This window comes from Bufo gargarizans, chromosome 4, assembly GCF_014858855.1.
Source record: "Bufo gargarizans isolate SCDJY-AF-19 chromosome 4, ASM1485885v1, whole genome shotgun sequence".
Lineage (NCBI taxonomy): Eukaryota > Metazoa > Chordata > Amphibia > Anura > Bufonidae > Bufo > Bufo gargarizans.
This window is the reverse complement of record NC_058083.1, coordinates 234,639,771-234,656,545: the sequence shown is the minus strand read 5'-3', so window position 1 is coordinate 234,656,545 and position 16,775 is coordinate 234,639,771. Positions and strand designations below refer to the sequence as shown.

Here is a 16,775-nt window from a genome sequence, read left to right as displayed (position 1 = left end):
GTAGACATATTAGGTATCGCCGGATTTGCCACATACGTAACAACCTGCTCTATAAAAATACCACATATACCAGCCCTCAGATGAAGACCGTAAAAAATAAAAATAAAAAAGGTGTCAAAAGCCATTTTTTGTCACCTTACATCACAAAACGTGCAATGGAATGCGATCAAAAAATAATATGCACCTCAAAATGGTGCCAATCAAACCGTAATCTCATTCCACAAAAAATAAGCCCCACCTAAGACAATCACCCAAAAAATATAAATACTATAGCTCCCAGACTATGGAGACACAAAAACAGGATTTTTTTTTTCAAAAACACTTTTATTGTGTTAAATATAAAAAAAAAAAAAAAAATAGACATATTAGGTATCGCCGGATTTGCCGCATAGGTAACAGCCTGCTCTATAAAAATACCACATGACCTAACCCCTCAGGTGAACACCGTAAAAACAAAAGTGTCAAAAGCCTTTTTTTGTCACCTTACATCACAAAAAGTGTAATAGAAAGCTATCAAAAAGTAATATGCACCCCAAAATAGTACCAATCAAACCATAATCTCATTCCTCAAAAAATGATATTCTACCTAAGACAATCACCACAAAAAAATAAAAAAAATATGGCTCTCAGAATATGAATACACTAAAACATGATTTTTTTTTTAAATGATGTTATTCTGTAAAACTTAAATAAATAAAAAAGTATATATATTAGGTATTGTCACATCCGTAACGACCTGCTCTATAAAAATATCACATGACCTAACCCCTCAGATGAACACCGTCAAAAAATAAAATAAAAACGGTGTCAAAAAAGCAATATTTTATCACCTTACATCACATAAAGTATAATACCAAGCAATAAAAAAGTTATGCGCACCCTAAAATAGTACAAATCAAACCGTCATCTCACCCCGCTAAAAATGATATTCTACCTAAGACAATCGCCCCAAAAAATAAAACAATGGCTCTCAGACTATGGAGACACTAAACACAAAATGCTATTATTGTGTAAAACTTAAATAAATTAAAAAGTATACATATTATGTATCACCGCGTCCATAAGAGCCTGCTGTATAAAAATTTCAATAAACTAACCCCTCAGGTGAACACCATTATGATGTCATTATGATGTCACCTTACATCACAAAAAGTGTGATACCAAGCAATCAAAAAATCATAGGCACCCCAAAATAGTGCCATTCAAACTCTCATCTCATCCCACAAAAAAATGAGACCCTACCTATGACAATCGCCCAAAAAATAAACAAAACTATGGCTCTCAGAATATGAAGACGCTAAAACATGATTTTTTTGTTTCAAAAATGCTGTTATTGTGTAAAACTTAAATAAATTAAAAAAGTATACATATTAGGTATAGCTGTGTTCGTAAGAACCTGCTATATAAAAATATCAAATGAACTAACACCTCAGGTGAACACCGTAAAAAGAATAAAAAATAAAAACAGCATGAAAAATCCATTTTTTGTCACCTTACATCACAAAAATTGCAACACCAAGCGATCAAAAAGGCATATGCCCCCTAAATAGTTCCAATCAAACCGTCACCTCATCTCGCAAAAAATAAGCCCCTACCTAAGACAATCGGTCAAAAAATAAAAAGCTGTCACTCTCAGACAATGGACTCACTAAAATGTGATTTTATTTTGCTTCAAAACTGCTTTTATTGTGCCAAAGTGAAATAAATAAAAAAAGTTGACATATTAGGTATTGCCGCATCCATAACAACCTACTCTAAAATATCACATGACCTAACCACTCAGGTGAACACCGTAAAAATTAAAAAATTAAATACTTTTTTTGTCGCATTACATCACAAAAAGTCCAATACCAAGCGATCAAAAAGTCATATGCATCCTAAAATAGTACGAATCAAACCATCATCTCATTCTGAAAAAGATGAGCCCCTACATAAGACAGTCACCCAAAATTTATGGCTTTCAGAATATGGAGACACAAAAATATATATTTTTAAATGCTTTATTATGTAAAACTGAAGCAAACAACCCAAAAATATTTGGTATTGTCACATCCGTAACAACCTGGTCTATAAAAATACCTGTCAGGTGAACAATGTAAATAAAAAAATAAAAAATTGTGCCTAAACAGCAATTTTTTGTTACCTTGCTTTACAAAAAATTTAATATACAGCAACCAAAAATCATATGTACCCTAAAATAGTACCAACCAAGCTGCCACCTTATCCCATAGTTTCCAAAATAGGGTCTTTTTGGGAGTTTCTACTCTAGGGGTGCATCAGGGGTTCTTCAAATGTGACATGGCAGCTTAAATTGATCCCAGTGAAATCTGCCTTCCAAAAACCATATGGCGTTCCATTTCTTCTGCGGCCCTGCCATGTGCCCGTACAGCATTTTACGACCACATATGGGGTGTTTCTGTAAACTACAGAATCAGGGCAATAAATATTGAGTTTTGTTTGGCTGTTAACCCTTGCTTTGTTAGCGGCAAAAAATTGCCCAAAAAGTGAAATTCTGAAATTTCATCTCCATTTTCCATCAATTCTTGTGGAACACCTAAAGGGTAAACAAAGTTGGTAAAATCAGTTTTGAATACCTTGAGGGGTGTACAGTCATGGCCAAAAGATTTGAGAATTACATAAATATTGGAAATTGGAAAAGTTGCTGCTTAAGTTTTTATAATAGCAATTTGCATATACTCCAGAATGTTATGAAGAGTGAACAGATGAATTGCATAGTCCTTCTGTGCCATGAAAATTAACTTAATCCCCCCAAAAATTTCCACTGCATTTCATTGCTGTCATTAAAGGATCTGCTGAGATCATTTCAGTAATCGTCTTGTTAACTCAGGTGAGAATGTTGACGAGCACAAGACTGGAGATCATTATGTCAGGCTGATTAGGTTAAAATGGCAGACTTGACCTGCTAAAAGAAGGGTGATGCTTGAAATCATTGTTCTTCCATTGTTAACCATGGTGACCTGCAGAGAAACGCGTGCAGCCATCATTGCGTTGCGTAAAAATAGCTTCACAGGCAAGGATATTGTGGCTACTAAGATTGCACCTCAATCAACAATTTATAGGATTATCAAGAACTTCAAGGAAAGAGGTTCAATTCTTGTTAAGAAGGCTTCAGGGCGTCCAAGAAAGTCCATCAAGCGCCAGGATTGTCTCCTAAAGAGGATTCAGCTGCGGGATCGGAGTGCCACCAGTGCAGAGCTTGCTCAGGAATGGCAGCAGGCAGGTGTGAGAGCATCTGCTCGTACAGTGAGGCGAAGACTTTTAAAAGATGGCCTGGTGTCAAGAAGGGCAGCAAAGAAGCCACTTCTCTCCAAAAAACCCATCAGGGACAGATTGATCTTCTGCAGAAAATATGGTGAATGGACTGCTGAGGACTGGGGCAAAGTCATATTCTCCGATGAAGCCTCTTTCCGATTGTTTGGGGCATCAGGAAAAAGGCTTGCCCAGAGAAGAAAAGGTGAGCACTACCATCAGTCCTGTGTCATGCCAACAGTAAAGCATCCTGAGATCATTCATGTGTGGGGTTGCTTCTCATCCAAGGGATTGGGCTCACTCACAATTTTACCCAAAAACACAGCCATGAATAAAGAATGGTACCAAAACACCCTCCAACAGCAACTTCTTCCAACAATCCAACAACAGTTTGGTGAAGAGCAATACATTTTCTAGCACGATGGAGCACCGTGCCATAAGGCAAAAGTGATAACTAAGTGGCTCGGGGACCAAAACATTGACATTTTTGGTCTATGGCCTGGAAACGCCCCAGATTTTAATCCCATTGAGAATTTGTGGTCAATCCTCAAGAGGCGGGTGGACAAACAAAAACCCACTAATTCTGACAAACTCCAAAAAGTGATTATAAAAGAATGGGTTGCAATCATTTAGGAATTGGCCTAGAAGTTGAGAGCATGCCCAGTCAAAATGCAGAGGTCCTGAAAAAGAAAGGACAACACTGCAAATACTGACTCTTTGCATAAATGTCATGTAATTGTCGATAAAACCCTTTGAATCGTATGAAGTGCGTGTAATTATATTTCAGTACATCACAGAAACAACTGGAACAAAGATCTAAAAGCAGTTTAACAGAAAACTTTGTGAAAACTAATATTTGTGTCATTCTGAAAACTTTTGGCCAGGACTGTAGTTTCTAAAATGGGGTCATTTCTGGGTGGTTTCTATTATGCAAGCCTCACAAAGTGACTTCAGACCTGAACTGGTCCTTAAAAAGTGGGTTTTGTAAATTTTCTGAAAAATTTCAAGATTTGCATCTAAACTTCTAAGCCTTCTAACGTCCCCAAATATAAAAATGGCATGATTCAAACATGAAGTAGACATATAGGGAATGTAAAGTAATAACTATTTTTGGAGTTACTAGCTATTGTAAAAGTAGAGAAATAAAAATTTGCAAATTAGCAAATTTTTCTAAATTTTGGGTAAATGTGTTTTTTTTATAAATAAAATAAAATGTTTTGACTCAAATTTACCACTGTCATGAAGTACAATATGTGACTATAAAACAATCTCAGAATGGCCTGGATAAATACAAGTGTTTTAAAGTCATTACCACATTAAGTGACACATGTCAGTTTGCAAAAAATGGCCTGGTCCTTAAGGTGAAAAATGTCAAGGTCCTTATGGGGCTAATAAAGAGTCTGTTATTGTTCAAATATTTTATTTGACATATACAGTATTTGTTTTTCAGGTATGTATCTTGCGTAGTTGGTTGCCCATATGAAGGAAACATTGAAGCTCATAAAGTAGCCGAGGTAAGATTTAGTTTATAGTAGAACATTTATTTGTACTGCTAATAATGTTAGTACTCTTGTCTCGTAGCACTGGGGTCCAGGGTTCAATTCATACTAAGGACCACATTTACATAAGTCCTTGAGTGGGTTCCCTTCAGGAACTATGGTATCCTCTTCCTCTCCATTAACAAATTGACATGTTAATTGCATCTTATAAAAATGTCCCTAGAGAGTGTGTTTGGGATAAAGAAATTAGATTATAAACCCCACTGAAGTCAGGGACTGGTGTGAGCGTTGCCACTGCTGATTATGTTGCTGCTATATAAGCGTCCAGAAATAAATAATACATACAGTAAAATATTATGGCATTATAATATTGATGCAGCAATCTTTGCAATGTTTCCCGCAGATTCTGGGCATGATTAAGTATATGTTCTTACACAAAAGATTTGCCAAAATTTCTGCAATTGTCCATTTCATTTGAAAGGAGCTTGCAGATATCCATGCCCCAGTTGGAGAAACATCCCAGTATGGATCCCTACACACATGAATTTGTTTCTGTTTTTTAATTTTTATTTTATTTTTACCAGTAAAAAGACGATCTATGTTTTATTTGCTGCGTTTTTTTAGGCAGTTTTTCAATGTGTCGTGCCAGTTTTCTTCATGTTGTTTTCTGGATATAGAGAAGGTGATGTGAAAGCGCCTAAACAGCTACAGCATGCAACCTTTTTAAGGAGAACCCAGAAAGCTAAAAAAAAGCCACATAATTAGCAAAAACAAAAAAATTCAATGCTGTGAGTCCTGAGCTACATATTTTTCATAGACCTTCAGCTAACATCTGGAACTGGCGTTTTTACCTAAAAAAAATGCTATAAAAACATAGAAGTGCAGAAAAATGTCACAAGTCAGGCTGAAAATGTCTGCAACAAATTTGCCCCATGAGAACATACCCTAACACCTACCAATAGGTTTAGATGGGTATATGATTTAAATTACAGGAATAATACAGTAGGATGGTAATCCCTAGGAATATGGTAATCAGGTCTGGTCACTACTAACTTTCACACTAGCGGCAGCCTTCTCCGGCAGGCTGTTAAGGTGCACCGTGCTGCCAGAAGTCCGCTCCAGCCCCATTCACTATAATGGGGCCAGGCCGGAGGTCCGGCCGCAGCACGGCAAGCATGCCGAGAGGCGGCCGGAATAAAACTGCAGCACGTCATTTGCTTTGCTAATTACTATTCAGAAAAACCATGCACAATTTAGGGTGGGTTCACATCTGCGTTCTGGATTCCGTTATAAAATGGTTATAACGCAAAATAACGGAATCCATAAGATGGAAGGATGGATCCGTTATGCTGCTCATAGACTTGTATTATGACGGAATGCAAAACGGAAGCCTTTAAAAGGATAGAAGTCTAACGGATCCGTCTGGTTTCCGTTATGCAGAACAGAGAAAAAAGTCCTGTTTTCCGTCTTCCATAACGGGACCCAGATGGATCCGATATGATTCCCATAGACTTCTATTAAGACGGATCAAAACAGAATGCCTCTTAAGGCTTGTGTTTTGACTTCCGTCTTATGGATTCCGTCATTTTCCGTTATAACCATGTTATAATGGAAAGCCATAACGGAATCAAGAATGCAAATTTAAACCCACCCTTAGGCCTCATGCACACCGCCAAAACTGCGGCTCGGATGCGGACCCATTCACTTCAATGGGGCTGCAAAACATTCGGACAGCACTCCGTGTGCTGTCCACATCCGTTGCTCCGTTCCGTGGCCCCACAAAAAAATAGAACATGTCCTATTCTTGCCCGCGCTTTGCAGACTAGAATAGGCAGTTATATTAAAGGCTGTCCGTGCCGTTCCACAAATTGCAGAAAGCGCACGGACGCCATCCGTGTTTTGCAGATCCGCGATTTGAGGACCGCAAAACACACCATGGTCATGTGCATGTAGCCTTACTGTGGTTTTTCAATGCCGCTTGTTCCTTCAACTTGTTTCACCTATACAAGTCGTGCAGCCAAAACCATGTTGCAAAAACCAATGAAATTTGTAGTAAAATGCACATGATTTTGCCAGGTACTAAAATGATTGTGCCATTACACAAGCTTAATCCTTTCAGCCCTGGAGGTTTTTCATTTTTGCATTTAAGTTTTTCACTCCCTGCCCTTCAGGGGCGATACCTTTTTTTATTTTTCTGTTCACATAGCTGTAGGAGTTTTTTTTTTTTGCGGGATGAGTTGCACATTCTAATTCCACCATGAAATATTGCATTCGATATAGTGGGGAGCTGGAAAAAATTCCAAATAGGGTTAAATTTGAAAAAAAAAAAAAACATTTCTGCCAGTTTTACGGGTTTTGTTTTTACGGCATTCCCTATACGGTATAAGTGACCAGTTGCTTTCATTCTCCAGGGAAGTATGATTACAGCAATACCACATATAATGTATTTTTTGTCTGTGTCCTTTCTGATTTCTTTGTGGTCTGTATGCAGAACCATTCACTTTAATGGGTCTGCAAAAAAGGGAAATTATTCCATGTGCATTCTATTTCCGTATGTCTGCATGGCTCCACAAAAAACGGATGCAATATGGATGTGACACAGACATCTGTATTTTTTGCGTATCAGTGTTTTGTGGACTGCAAAATACATACGATTGTGTGCATTAGGCCCTAAGGAACAGGGAGCCCTCATAATGTGTTTAAAGGGAACCTGTCATGTGGATATTTGATTATAATCTAACTAATTATATAGAATCATTAACTACTAAAAAGTACCTTAGATGTATTCACTTACTGGTGTGACAGATGGTTACCTCATAATATACACACAAAGATGCTGCATGCTAATGAGCTGATTTGAGTCCAGCGTGATGTCATTGAGTCCAGCGTATATTTAATTCAGAGACATAGCCACTCCGCTGCCCACCTGCTGCTGATTCATATGGAAACAAACTGTCATTCAGAAGCAGATGGGCGGGGAGAGTCAGGAGCTCATGAATATTCTTGACTTATCATTATGAGCTGGAGCTTTTCAATACAAAATGCTGGGTCACTTTCTTTAATTGACCCAGTCAGGGTCAATTAAAGAACAAGATCCAGCATTTTGCTAAGAGAATCAGTCACTTATTTATGTTGCCCTTAGTTAGGACACCATAAAACTAGTGAAAACTTAGCTTTCCACCGCGATAGCTACTTCACTTAGTGTGCTGCTCACATACTGTACTATAAAAAGCAGTGCTTTTTTCTTAGCTTTTTTTTTGTAAAATACAGCATCCACATGTTAAATTTTTTTTTTTTTTAATTAGTTTTATCTAAGGCCTCTTTCACACAAATTTATTTTTTTCTGTTTCTGGAAACTGAATGTACTCCATGTGCATTCCGTTTCCGTATTTCTGTACATCCATTCCGCTACAAAATAGAACTTGTCCTATTATTGTCCGCAAACAACGTTCAGTCGATCCATTCAAGTCAATGGGTCCGCATACAGAACAAATACTTATGTCATCTGTATTTTGCAGATCCATGCCCACTTTGCCCATGTGTTTACTGTTTACAAACATTACAGTAAGGCCTCTTTCACATTACCTTTTTTTTCCGTTTACGGGCCGTCTTTTGCGTTCCGTATACGGTCCATATACGGAACCGTTCATTTCAATTGTCCTATTATTGCCGTCTCCATTCAGTGTCTCCATTCAAGTCAATGGGTCCGCCCAAAAAATTGAACACATACGGAAATGCATTCGTATGTCTTCCGTATCCGTTCCATTTTTGCAGAACCATCTATTAAAATTTTTATGTCCAGCCCATTTTTTTCGATGTAATTGCTGTATACTGTATATGCCATTTGGAAAAACGGAACGTAAAAAATGGAACAGAATCATAAACACAACGGAAACAAAAAACGGAACAATGGATTAGTGAAAAAAAGAACCTGAAAAACACTGAAAAAGCCATACGGTCGTGTGAAAGAGTCCTAATGATTACAAATTCTCTGTTTCTGTTTGCGATCCACAAAAAAGGATCGCATACAGAAACCAAACGAAGATGTTTTTGCGGAAATACGGAATGGAAACTGAAGCACGATGGAAACAAAAAATGGAACAACGGATCCGTTAAAATACAGACTGCAAAATACAGCAAAGTACATACAATCATGTGAAAGAGGCCTAAGTTTAAAGTACTTTTTTTTTTTTTTCAAATTGCAGCATTCTCTGATTGTGGTGCTTTTTCAGGTGTTTTTCCGTTGTCGTTTCTATAGCTTGAAATATTTGAAGAAAGAAAAACGTTGTGTTAAAACACTTAAACACCACATGAATGTCATGCTGTTTTTTACAAGCCAAAGCCCCCTAAAATTGTGTGGAAGCACGTTTATAAAATGTCAAAGGCTGCTTTCACACAAGCGAGTTGTACACTCTGGAGTGTGAAAGCAACCAAGCATGTTTTGTGGCCTGAGGAAAATGTGGTCCACATAGAAGTGCGTTGTCGTGTGTCCTTTTCTTAATGAATTTGGAATTTTGGAATATCAACAGCGCCGATTCTTTTTCTGCACCCAATATTATCCAGTGATCGTCACGGATGGCTAGCTCCATACCTGGCTGCAGCCGATTCTCCTTGCCTGAATTGCACAACGTTACAAAGTGGCCATAATATAGCCCCCCTTTCCCTTCTCTGCTGCTACAGTTCATGCGCTATGTTGCGCTGTGTATCTTTTTTCTTTTAATTACAAAGAGTACAAGTGAGCAGAGACAGAAACACATGTGCAATTTGATCTCATCTATAAAACTGTATGTAAGTAATGGAACATTTTGTACTGAAGTTTAACACATATGAACTACTATATTGACTACTTCCATTGATGACTAGCAGGGCAAACCTTAATGAGCACAGTAATGGACATGAATGTCAATGTATTTAATTGATGATGAATGCTAATGAGGAATGTTATTGATGAATTCTCTGAAAATATTGATTTGTAAGTAAAATGATCTGAGTCATTGAAAGTTCATACTTTTTATAGGATCAGAAATTACTATATTTTGAAAATGGCTTTGAATATTAAGTGCAAATATGTTGATTATGTCTGTTCCTATTTAAAGTAATATGTCAATGAAAATTAGGGATGGTTAGTTGATAAAAAATGTAATCAGTGTCAGATGTGTTGGGGGTCTTACCACTTTGGAAGTAGCCTATGTTGTGGTGCATCTGTGCTAAAATATTTCATTACAATCTACTGGTAGTACCATGTACTTTGACTACCATAAGGGTGCTTCGAGACTTTGTGTGTGTGTGTGTGTGTGTGTGTGTGTTGGAGGGGGGAAATAACTCAGCAACCCTACCACCCCTGGGAAGATCAGATCACAACTTGGTGCATCTTTGACCTGTACATAGAGAACTAGCTGTCACCCGCACAGTGAGGATATGGTTTGAAGAGAGACAGGGATTGTTTCAACACAACTGCTTAGGAATGTACTACATTAACTTTTGTGTGTACAGTACCCCAAAAAATAGTGAGGTACATCTATAACAAAATCCCTGGAATAACCTTGATATAAAAGATTTTCTCAAGTCGAATAAGACGGTCTATATATCAGGTGATAAGGAAAAGTTGAAGGATGTGACATTCATGGAGACATTCAGGAAAGGCCTCATGCACATGGCCGTTGTTTTGGTCCGCATCCGGGCCGCAGTTTTGGCGGCTCGGATGTGGACCCATTTATGTCAATGGGACCGCAAAAGATGCCTATTCTTGTCCGCAAAGACCGGACAAGAATAGGACATGTTATATTTTTTTTGCGGACCACGGAATGGAGCAACGGATGCGGACAGCACATGGAGTGCTGTCCGCATCCGTTGCTCCATTTCGTGGTCCGCAAAAAAAAATTACATGTCCTATTCTTGTCCGGTCTTTGCGGACAAGAATAGCCAGTTATATTAAAGGCTGTCCGAGCCATCCGTGTTTTGCAGATCTGCCGTTTGCAGACCGCAAAACACACAACGGTCGTGTGCATGAGGCCAAAAAATGATATATATTCGCAACAGTATTGAGATAACTAATTAACTAATTAAGGCCTCATGCACACAGACATTGCCCGGCTGTGGCCGTATTCACTTGAATGGGTCCCAAATCCGGAGCTGCAGTGTGGAATGGAGGCATGGAACCCCAGGGAAGCAATATGGAGTGCTTCCGTGGTGTTTCTGTCTGTGCCTCCGCAACATGTTCTATTTTTTTTCTGTTTATTTTTTTTTTCGCTATCCCCAATGCACAGAACGGCAGCACAACAGCTGTGTGCATGAGGCCTAAGAGACGAAAATTCTACATGGCTATATTCCTTTTGGCTATATTCCTGATACATGTTGAATGACTTGTGGTTGGTGTAACCAAAATAGTACCATCAAAGAGATTACAGTGGATATATGTTTTAAAGTTATATGTTGTTTTATATAATTTATTTGATATTTATTTTTTACTAGCAGAAGGACCCGGCTTCGCACGGGTATATTTCCATGTGTCGTAAAAAGATATCAACAGTTTTACACATAACAGTGACCGCTACAGTAACTGCCCCTTTAACAATTACCTCCACAGTGCCCGACCCTTTAACAGTGATCTTCACAGTGCTTTCCCCTTTAACAGTGACCTCCATAGTGGCCGCACCTTTAACATTGACCTCTATAGTGGCAACCCCTTTAACAGTGACCTCCACAGTGCCTGCCACTTTAACATTGACTTCCACAGTGCCCGCCCCTTTAACAGAGACCTCCACAGTGCCCCCTCCTTTAGCAGTGACCTCCACACTGTCCGCCCCTTTAACAGTGACCTCCACAATGCCCGCCCTTTTAACGTTGCCCTGCACAATGCCTGACCCTTTAACAGTGACCTCCACATTGCCCATCCCTTTAATAGTGCCCTCCCCTTTAACAGTGACTTCCACAGTGCCTGCTCCTTTAGATTTCCACCATAATAGTGACCTCTATAATACCCGCCCATTTAACAATGACCTTACCAGTGCCTGCCTCTTTAACAGTGCCTGCCCCTTTAACAGTGACCTCCACAGTGCCCGCCCCTTTAACAGTGACCCCTCTTTAGCATTGACCACCCCTTTAACAGTGACCTTCATAGTGGCCGCCCCTTTAACAGTGACCTTTACAGTGCCCGCAAGGGGGTGCCAGAGAAGGGACCTGCCCCGGGTGCCAAACACACTAGGCACGCCACTGGGAAGCATCATCCAATCTGAACTCTGGCACGGCAGGCACGTGCTACCTAGTTGCCAGCGTCACTGCAGGAATGTGAAGCAGGTGCCAAGAGAAGTTTCTATATTGCCCTTCCAGTGTCTGTCTCTCTGACCACCACATTGACGAACTCAGTGAGTAGCAAAGGCTGGAGGTCTGCTGCAGCAATCTTGATCACATTGTGTGTGAGTGACTGACTCTTAGTGTAATAATCACTCATTCACACTGTGCTGCAATTCCTTAGGGGAGGGAGCTGTTAACCATAGCCTCTGTCTGTTGTATATGTCTGTATACATATACACTTTATTTTCATGACTATTACAATTGTAGATTCACACTGAAGGCATCAAAACTATGAATTAACACATGTGGAATTATATACATAACAAAAAAGTGTGAAACAACTGAAAATATGTCATATTCTAGGTTCTTCAAAGTAGCCACCTTTTGCTTTGATTACTGCTTTGCACACTCTTGGCATTCACTGTGGAGGCCAGGTCATCTGGCACAGCACCCCATCACTCTCCTTCATGGTCAAATAGCCCTTACACAGCCTGGAGGTGTGTTTGGGGTCATTGTCCTGTTGAAAAATAAATGATGGTCCAACTAAACGCAAACCGGATGGAATAGCATGCCGCTGCAAGATGCTGTGGTAGCCATGCTGGTTCAGTATGCCTTCAATTTTGAATAAATCCCCAACAGTGTCACCAGCAAACACCCCCACACCATCACACCTCCTCCTCCATGCTTCACGGTGGGAACCAGGCATGTAGAGTCAATCCGTTCACCTTTTCTGCATCGCACAAAGACACCATGGTTGGAACCAAAGATCTCAAATTTGGACTCATCAGACCAAAGCACAGATTTCCACTGGTCTAATGTCCATTCCTTGTGTTCTTTAGCCCAAACAAGTCTCTTCTGCTTGTTGCCTGTCCTTAGCAGTGGTTTCCTAGCAGATATTCTACCATGAAGGCCTGATTCACACAGTTTCCTCTTAACAGTTGTTCTAGAGATGTAGCGCTTGGTGGTTTTTGTGACTGCACTTGGGGACACTTTCAAAGTTTTCTGACTGACCTTCATTTCTTAAAGCAATGATGGCCACTCGTTTTTCTTTACTTAGCTGCTTTTTTCTTGCTATAATACAAATTCTAATAGTCTATTCAGTAGGACCATCAGCTGTGTATCCACCTGACTTCTCCACAACCCAACTGATGGTCCCAACCCCATTTATAAGGCACAAAATCCCAGTTATTAAACCTGACAGGGCACAGCTGTGAAGTGAAAACCATTTCAGGTGACTACCTCTTGAAGCTCATCAAGAGAATGCCAAGAGTGTGCAAAGCAGTAATCAAAGCAAAAGGTGGCTACTTTGAAGAACCTAGAATATGACATATTTTCAGTTGTTTCATACCTTTTTTTATAAGTATATAATTCCACATGTGTTAATTCATAGTTCTGAGGCCTTCAGTGTGAATCTACAATTTTCATAGTCATGAAAATAAAGAAAACTCTTTGAATGAGAAGGTGTGTCCAAACTTTTGGTCTGTACTGCATATATATTTTTCCACATGCAACATCTCTCAAGTGCAACTATTAAGTGCACAGACTGAATTATACCAGAATTGGACCAGAAGGGGACCACAGGTAATTACAGACATAGTCAATGCTAACAATGTTTACATTTTTCCTCTTACTCCTCCTACTTTTCCACAACCTCCTGAAATACCCCCACATCCATTCACCCAGCAAGGAACTATTCATCTCTTCCTCCATCTTACCTTCTCATCTCATCGCTTGCACAAATCTGTTTGCCAACATAAAACACTTCCTTCCCAAACACACACAGACACCTCATGCTCTCTCTTATTCTCATCTATTAACACTTTCTCTGCTTCTCCTTACTGTTGGTGATATTGCTCCAAATCCAGGACCCCCTCTATCCCCACTATCACCTCCATGTCCCACTACAAATCTCCATCTGCAAATTTCTGCAACCCCTTAAACCTAATTACCATTCCTCTGACCCCTGCTCCTTTGGTTCCTCTTGCAGGAGCATTATGAAACGCGCGCTCCGTCTGTAACAAACTGTCGTACATTCATGAACTGTTCATCTCTCAAAACCTTTCCTTTCTTGGTCTCACAGAAACATGGCTGACACCCTCAGACACCTCCTTCCCTGCTGCACTTTCTTATAGTGGATTTCAATTCACTCACACCCCCCGCCCCGGCTGCAAACATGGTGGAGGAGTTGGTCTTCTCCTATCAGACACCTGCTCCTACAGCCCAACTCCACTGCCACCCTCCATTACGCTCACCTCATTGGTAGTACACTCTGTTGGCATCTACTCTCCCTCCAACATTCAAGTAGCAGTCATTTACCGCCCCCTACAGGCCCAGCCACCATCTTTCTTGACCATTCAACACCTGGCTACTACACCTTCTTTCTGCCGACATTCCCGCTATCATCATGGGTGACTTCAACCCCCTATTTACACATGCCACTCGGCCGCCTCTAAACTCCTGTCACTCTCTTCCTCCTTTGGCCTATCACAGTGGTCCTCAGCTCCCACCCACAGAGATGGTCACACTTTGGATCTGATCTTTACCCGCCTCTGCTACCTATCTAACCTTTCTAATTCGCCTCTCCCCCTATCCGACCACAACCTACTCACCTTCTCTTCATTGGTCTCTTCTGCAGCTCCCCCAATCCACACACTAGCACACCCCCGCAGGAACCTCAAACATCTCGACTTTTGCTTGCTTTCTGACTCTCTTCTCCCACTCTCTACCATCTGTTGCCTCCAAGACCCAGAAGCTGCTACCACCCTATATAACACCACATTAAGTACAGCTCTGGACACTGTTGCCCCCCTCACACACAACAAAATCCGGAAAATCAACAGACAACCCTGGCACACCAACCTGACCCAAAAACTCAGACAAGCTTCCAGGGCTGCTGAGCGGCGATGGAAGAAATCCCATTCTAAAGATCATTTCACCGCATACAAGCAATCCCTTCTCATATTCAAATCCTCATTCGCTGATGCAAAACAGGCCTACTTCTCCTCTCTCATATCTTCCCTGTCACACAGCCCTAAACAACTTTTTAGCACTTTTAACTCCCTTCTCCGTCTCCCAGCGCCCCCACCCTCTCCTCTCTTCTCGGCTGAGGACTTTGCCAAATATTTCAAACATAGTCCACATCAGAGAAAGCTTTACTACACAGTCCCCACAGACCCTCTACACAACTGCTCGGTCCTCTTCTCCCAAAACCCGCTTCTACACCATTACAGAAGAAAAACTCTCCACTCTACTCTCCAAATCTCATCTGACCACCTGTGCACTTGACCCAATCCCATCCCACCTCATCCCACCTCATCCCTAACCTCACCGCAGTGTTTATCCCAGCCCTAACTCATCTCTTCAAACTATCACTAAACTCTGGTGTCTTCTCCTCTGCTTTTAAACATGCTACCATTACACCCATCCTCAAAAAGCCTTCACTTGACCCATCTTCCTTGCCCAGTTATCGCCCCATATCACTTCTTCCGTATGCCTCAAAGCTACTTGAACAACATGTCCATTCAGAACTGTCCTCCCACCTCTCCTCCTGCTCCCTCTTTTACCGCCCACAATCTGGCTTCCGACCCCACCACTCGACCGAGACTGCCCTTACCAAAGTCACCAATGACCTACTGACAGCCAAAACCAAGAAACAATACTCTGTCCTCCCTCTCCTTGGCCTGTCCTCTGCCTTCAACACTGTTGACCACTCCCTTCTGTTGCAAACTCTCACATCTCTTGGCATCACTGACCTGGCCCTCTCCTGGATTACATCATACCTCATAGACCGGATGTTTAGCGTCTCCCACTTCCACACCACCTCCTCGTCTCATTCCCTCTCTGTGGGTGTCCCGCAAGGCTCTGTCCTAGGATCCCTGCTCTTCTCTATCTACACTTTTGGCCTGGGACAGCTCATAGAGTCCCATGGCTTTCAGTATCACTCCTACGCTGACGACACACAAATCTACCTCTCTGGTCCAGACATCACCACCTTACTATCAAGAATCCCACAATGTCTATCTTCTATATCATCCTTCTTTGCCTCTCGCTTTCTTAAACTTAACATGGATAAGACAGAATTCATAATCTTTCCCCCATCTTGTTCAACCCCCCCCCCCAACAGACCTATCTATCATGATCAATGGCTGCACACTCTCCCCAGTCAACAAAGCCCACTGCCTTGGAGTGACCTTTGATTCTGCCCTTTCCTTCCGACCGCATATCCAAGCCCTTTCCACTACCTGCCGCCTCCAACTCAAAAATATCTCCCACATCCGTGCTTTCCTTAACTTTGAATCTGCAAAAATACTTGTACATGCCCTCATTATCTCCCGCCTAGACTACTGCAACATTCTCCTCTGTGGCCTTCCATCTAGCTCTCTCACACCCCCCCAATCTATCCTCAACTCTGCTGCCCGACTAATCCACCTCTCACCCTATTACTCCTCTGCCTCTCCCCTTTGCCAATCCCTTCACTGGCTCCCCATTGCCCAACGGATTCACTTCAAAGTACTAACAAATACATACAAGGCTGTCCATAACCTGTCTCCTCCCTACATCTCTGAGCTACTTTCCCGATACACCCCCACACGCACTCTCCGATCCTCACAAGACCTTCTTCTCTCCTCTCCTCTTATTGCCTCTTCCCACAATCGACTCCAAGATTTCTCCCGTGCATCCCCCATACTCTGGAACTCGCTACCCCAACACATC

The 16,775-nt window shown here is 41.1% G+C and overlaps 1 protein-coding gene across 2 annotated transcripts in view; it reads left to right on the top strand.

Moving 5' to 3' along the window:
* Positions 1-16,775, top strand: part of HMGCLL1 (3-hydroxymethyl-3-methylglutaryl-CoA lyase like 1) — a 229,495-nt gene that overhangs the window by 140,068 nt on the left and 72,652 nt on the right. For both annotated transcript variants that reach the window (XM_044291495.1, XM_044291494.1), the window contains one exon: positions 4,721-4,784. In XM_044291495.1, coding sequence (XP_044147430.1) covers positions 4,721-4,784 — 64 coding nt within the window. The remainder of the gene's footprint in view (positions 1-4,720; positions 4,785-16,775) is intronic.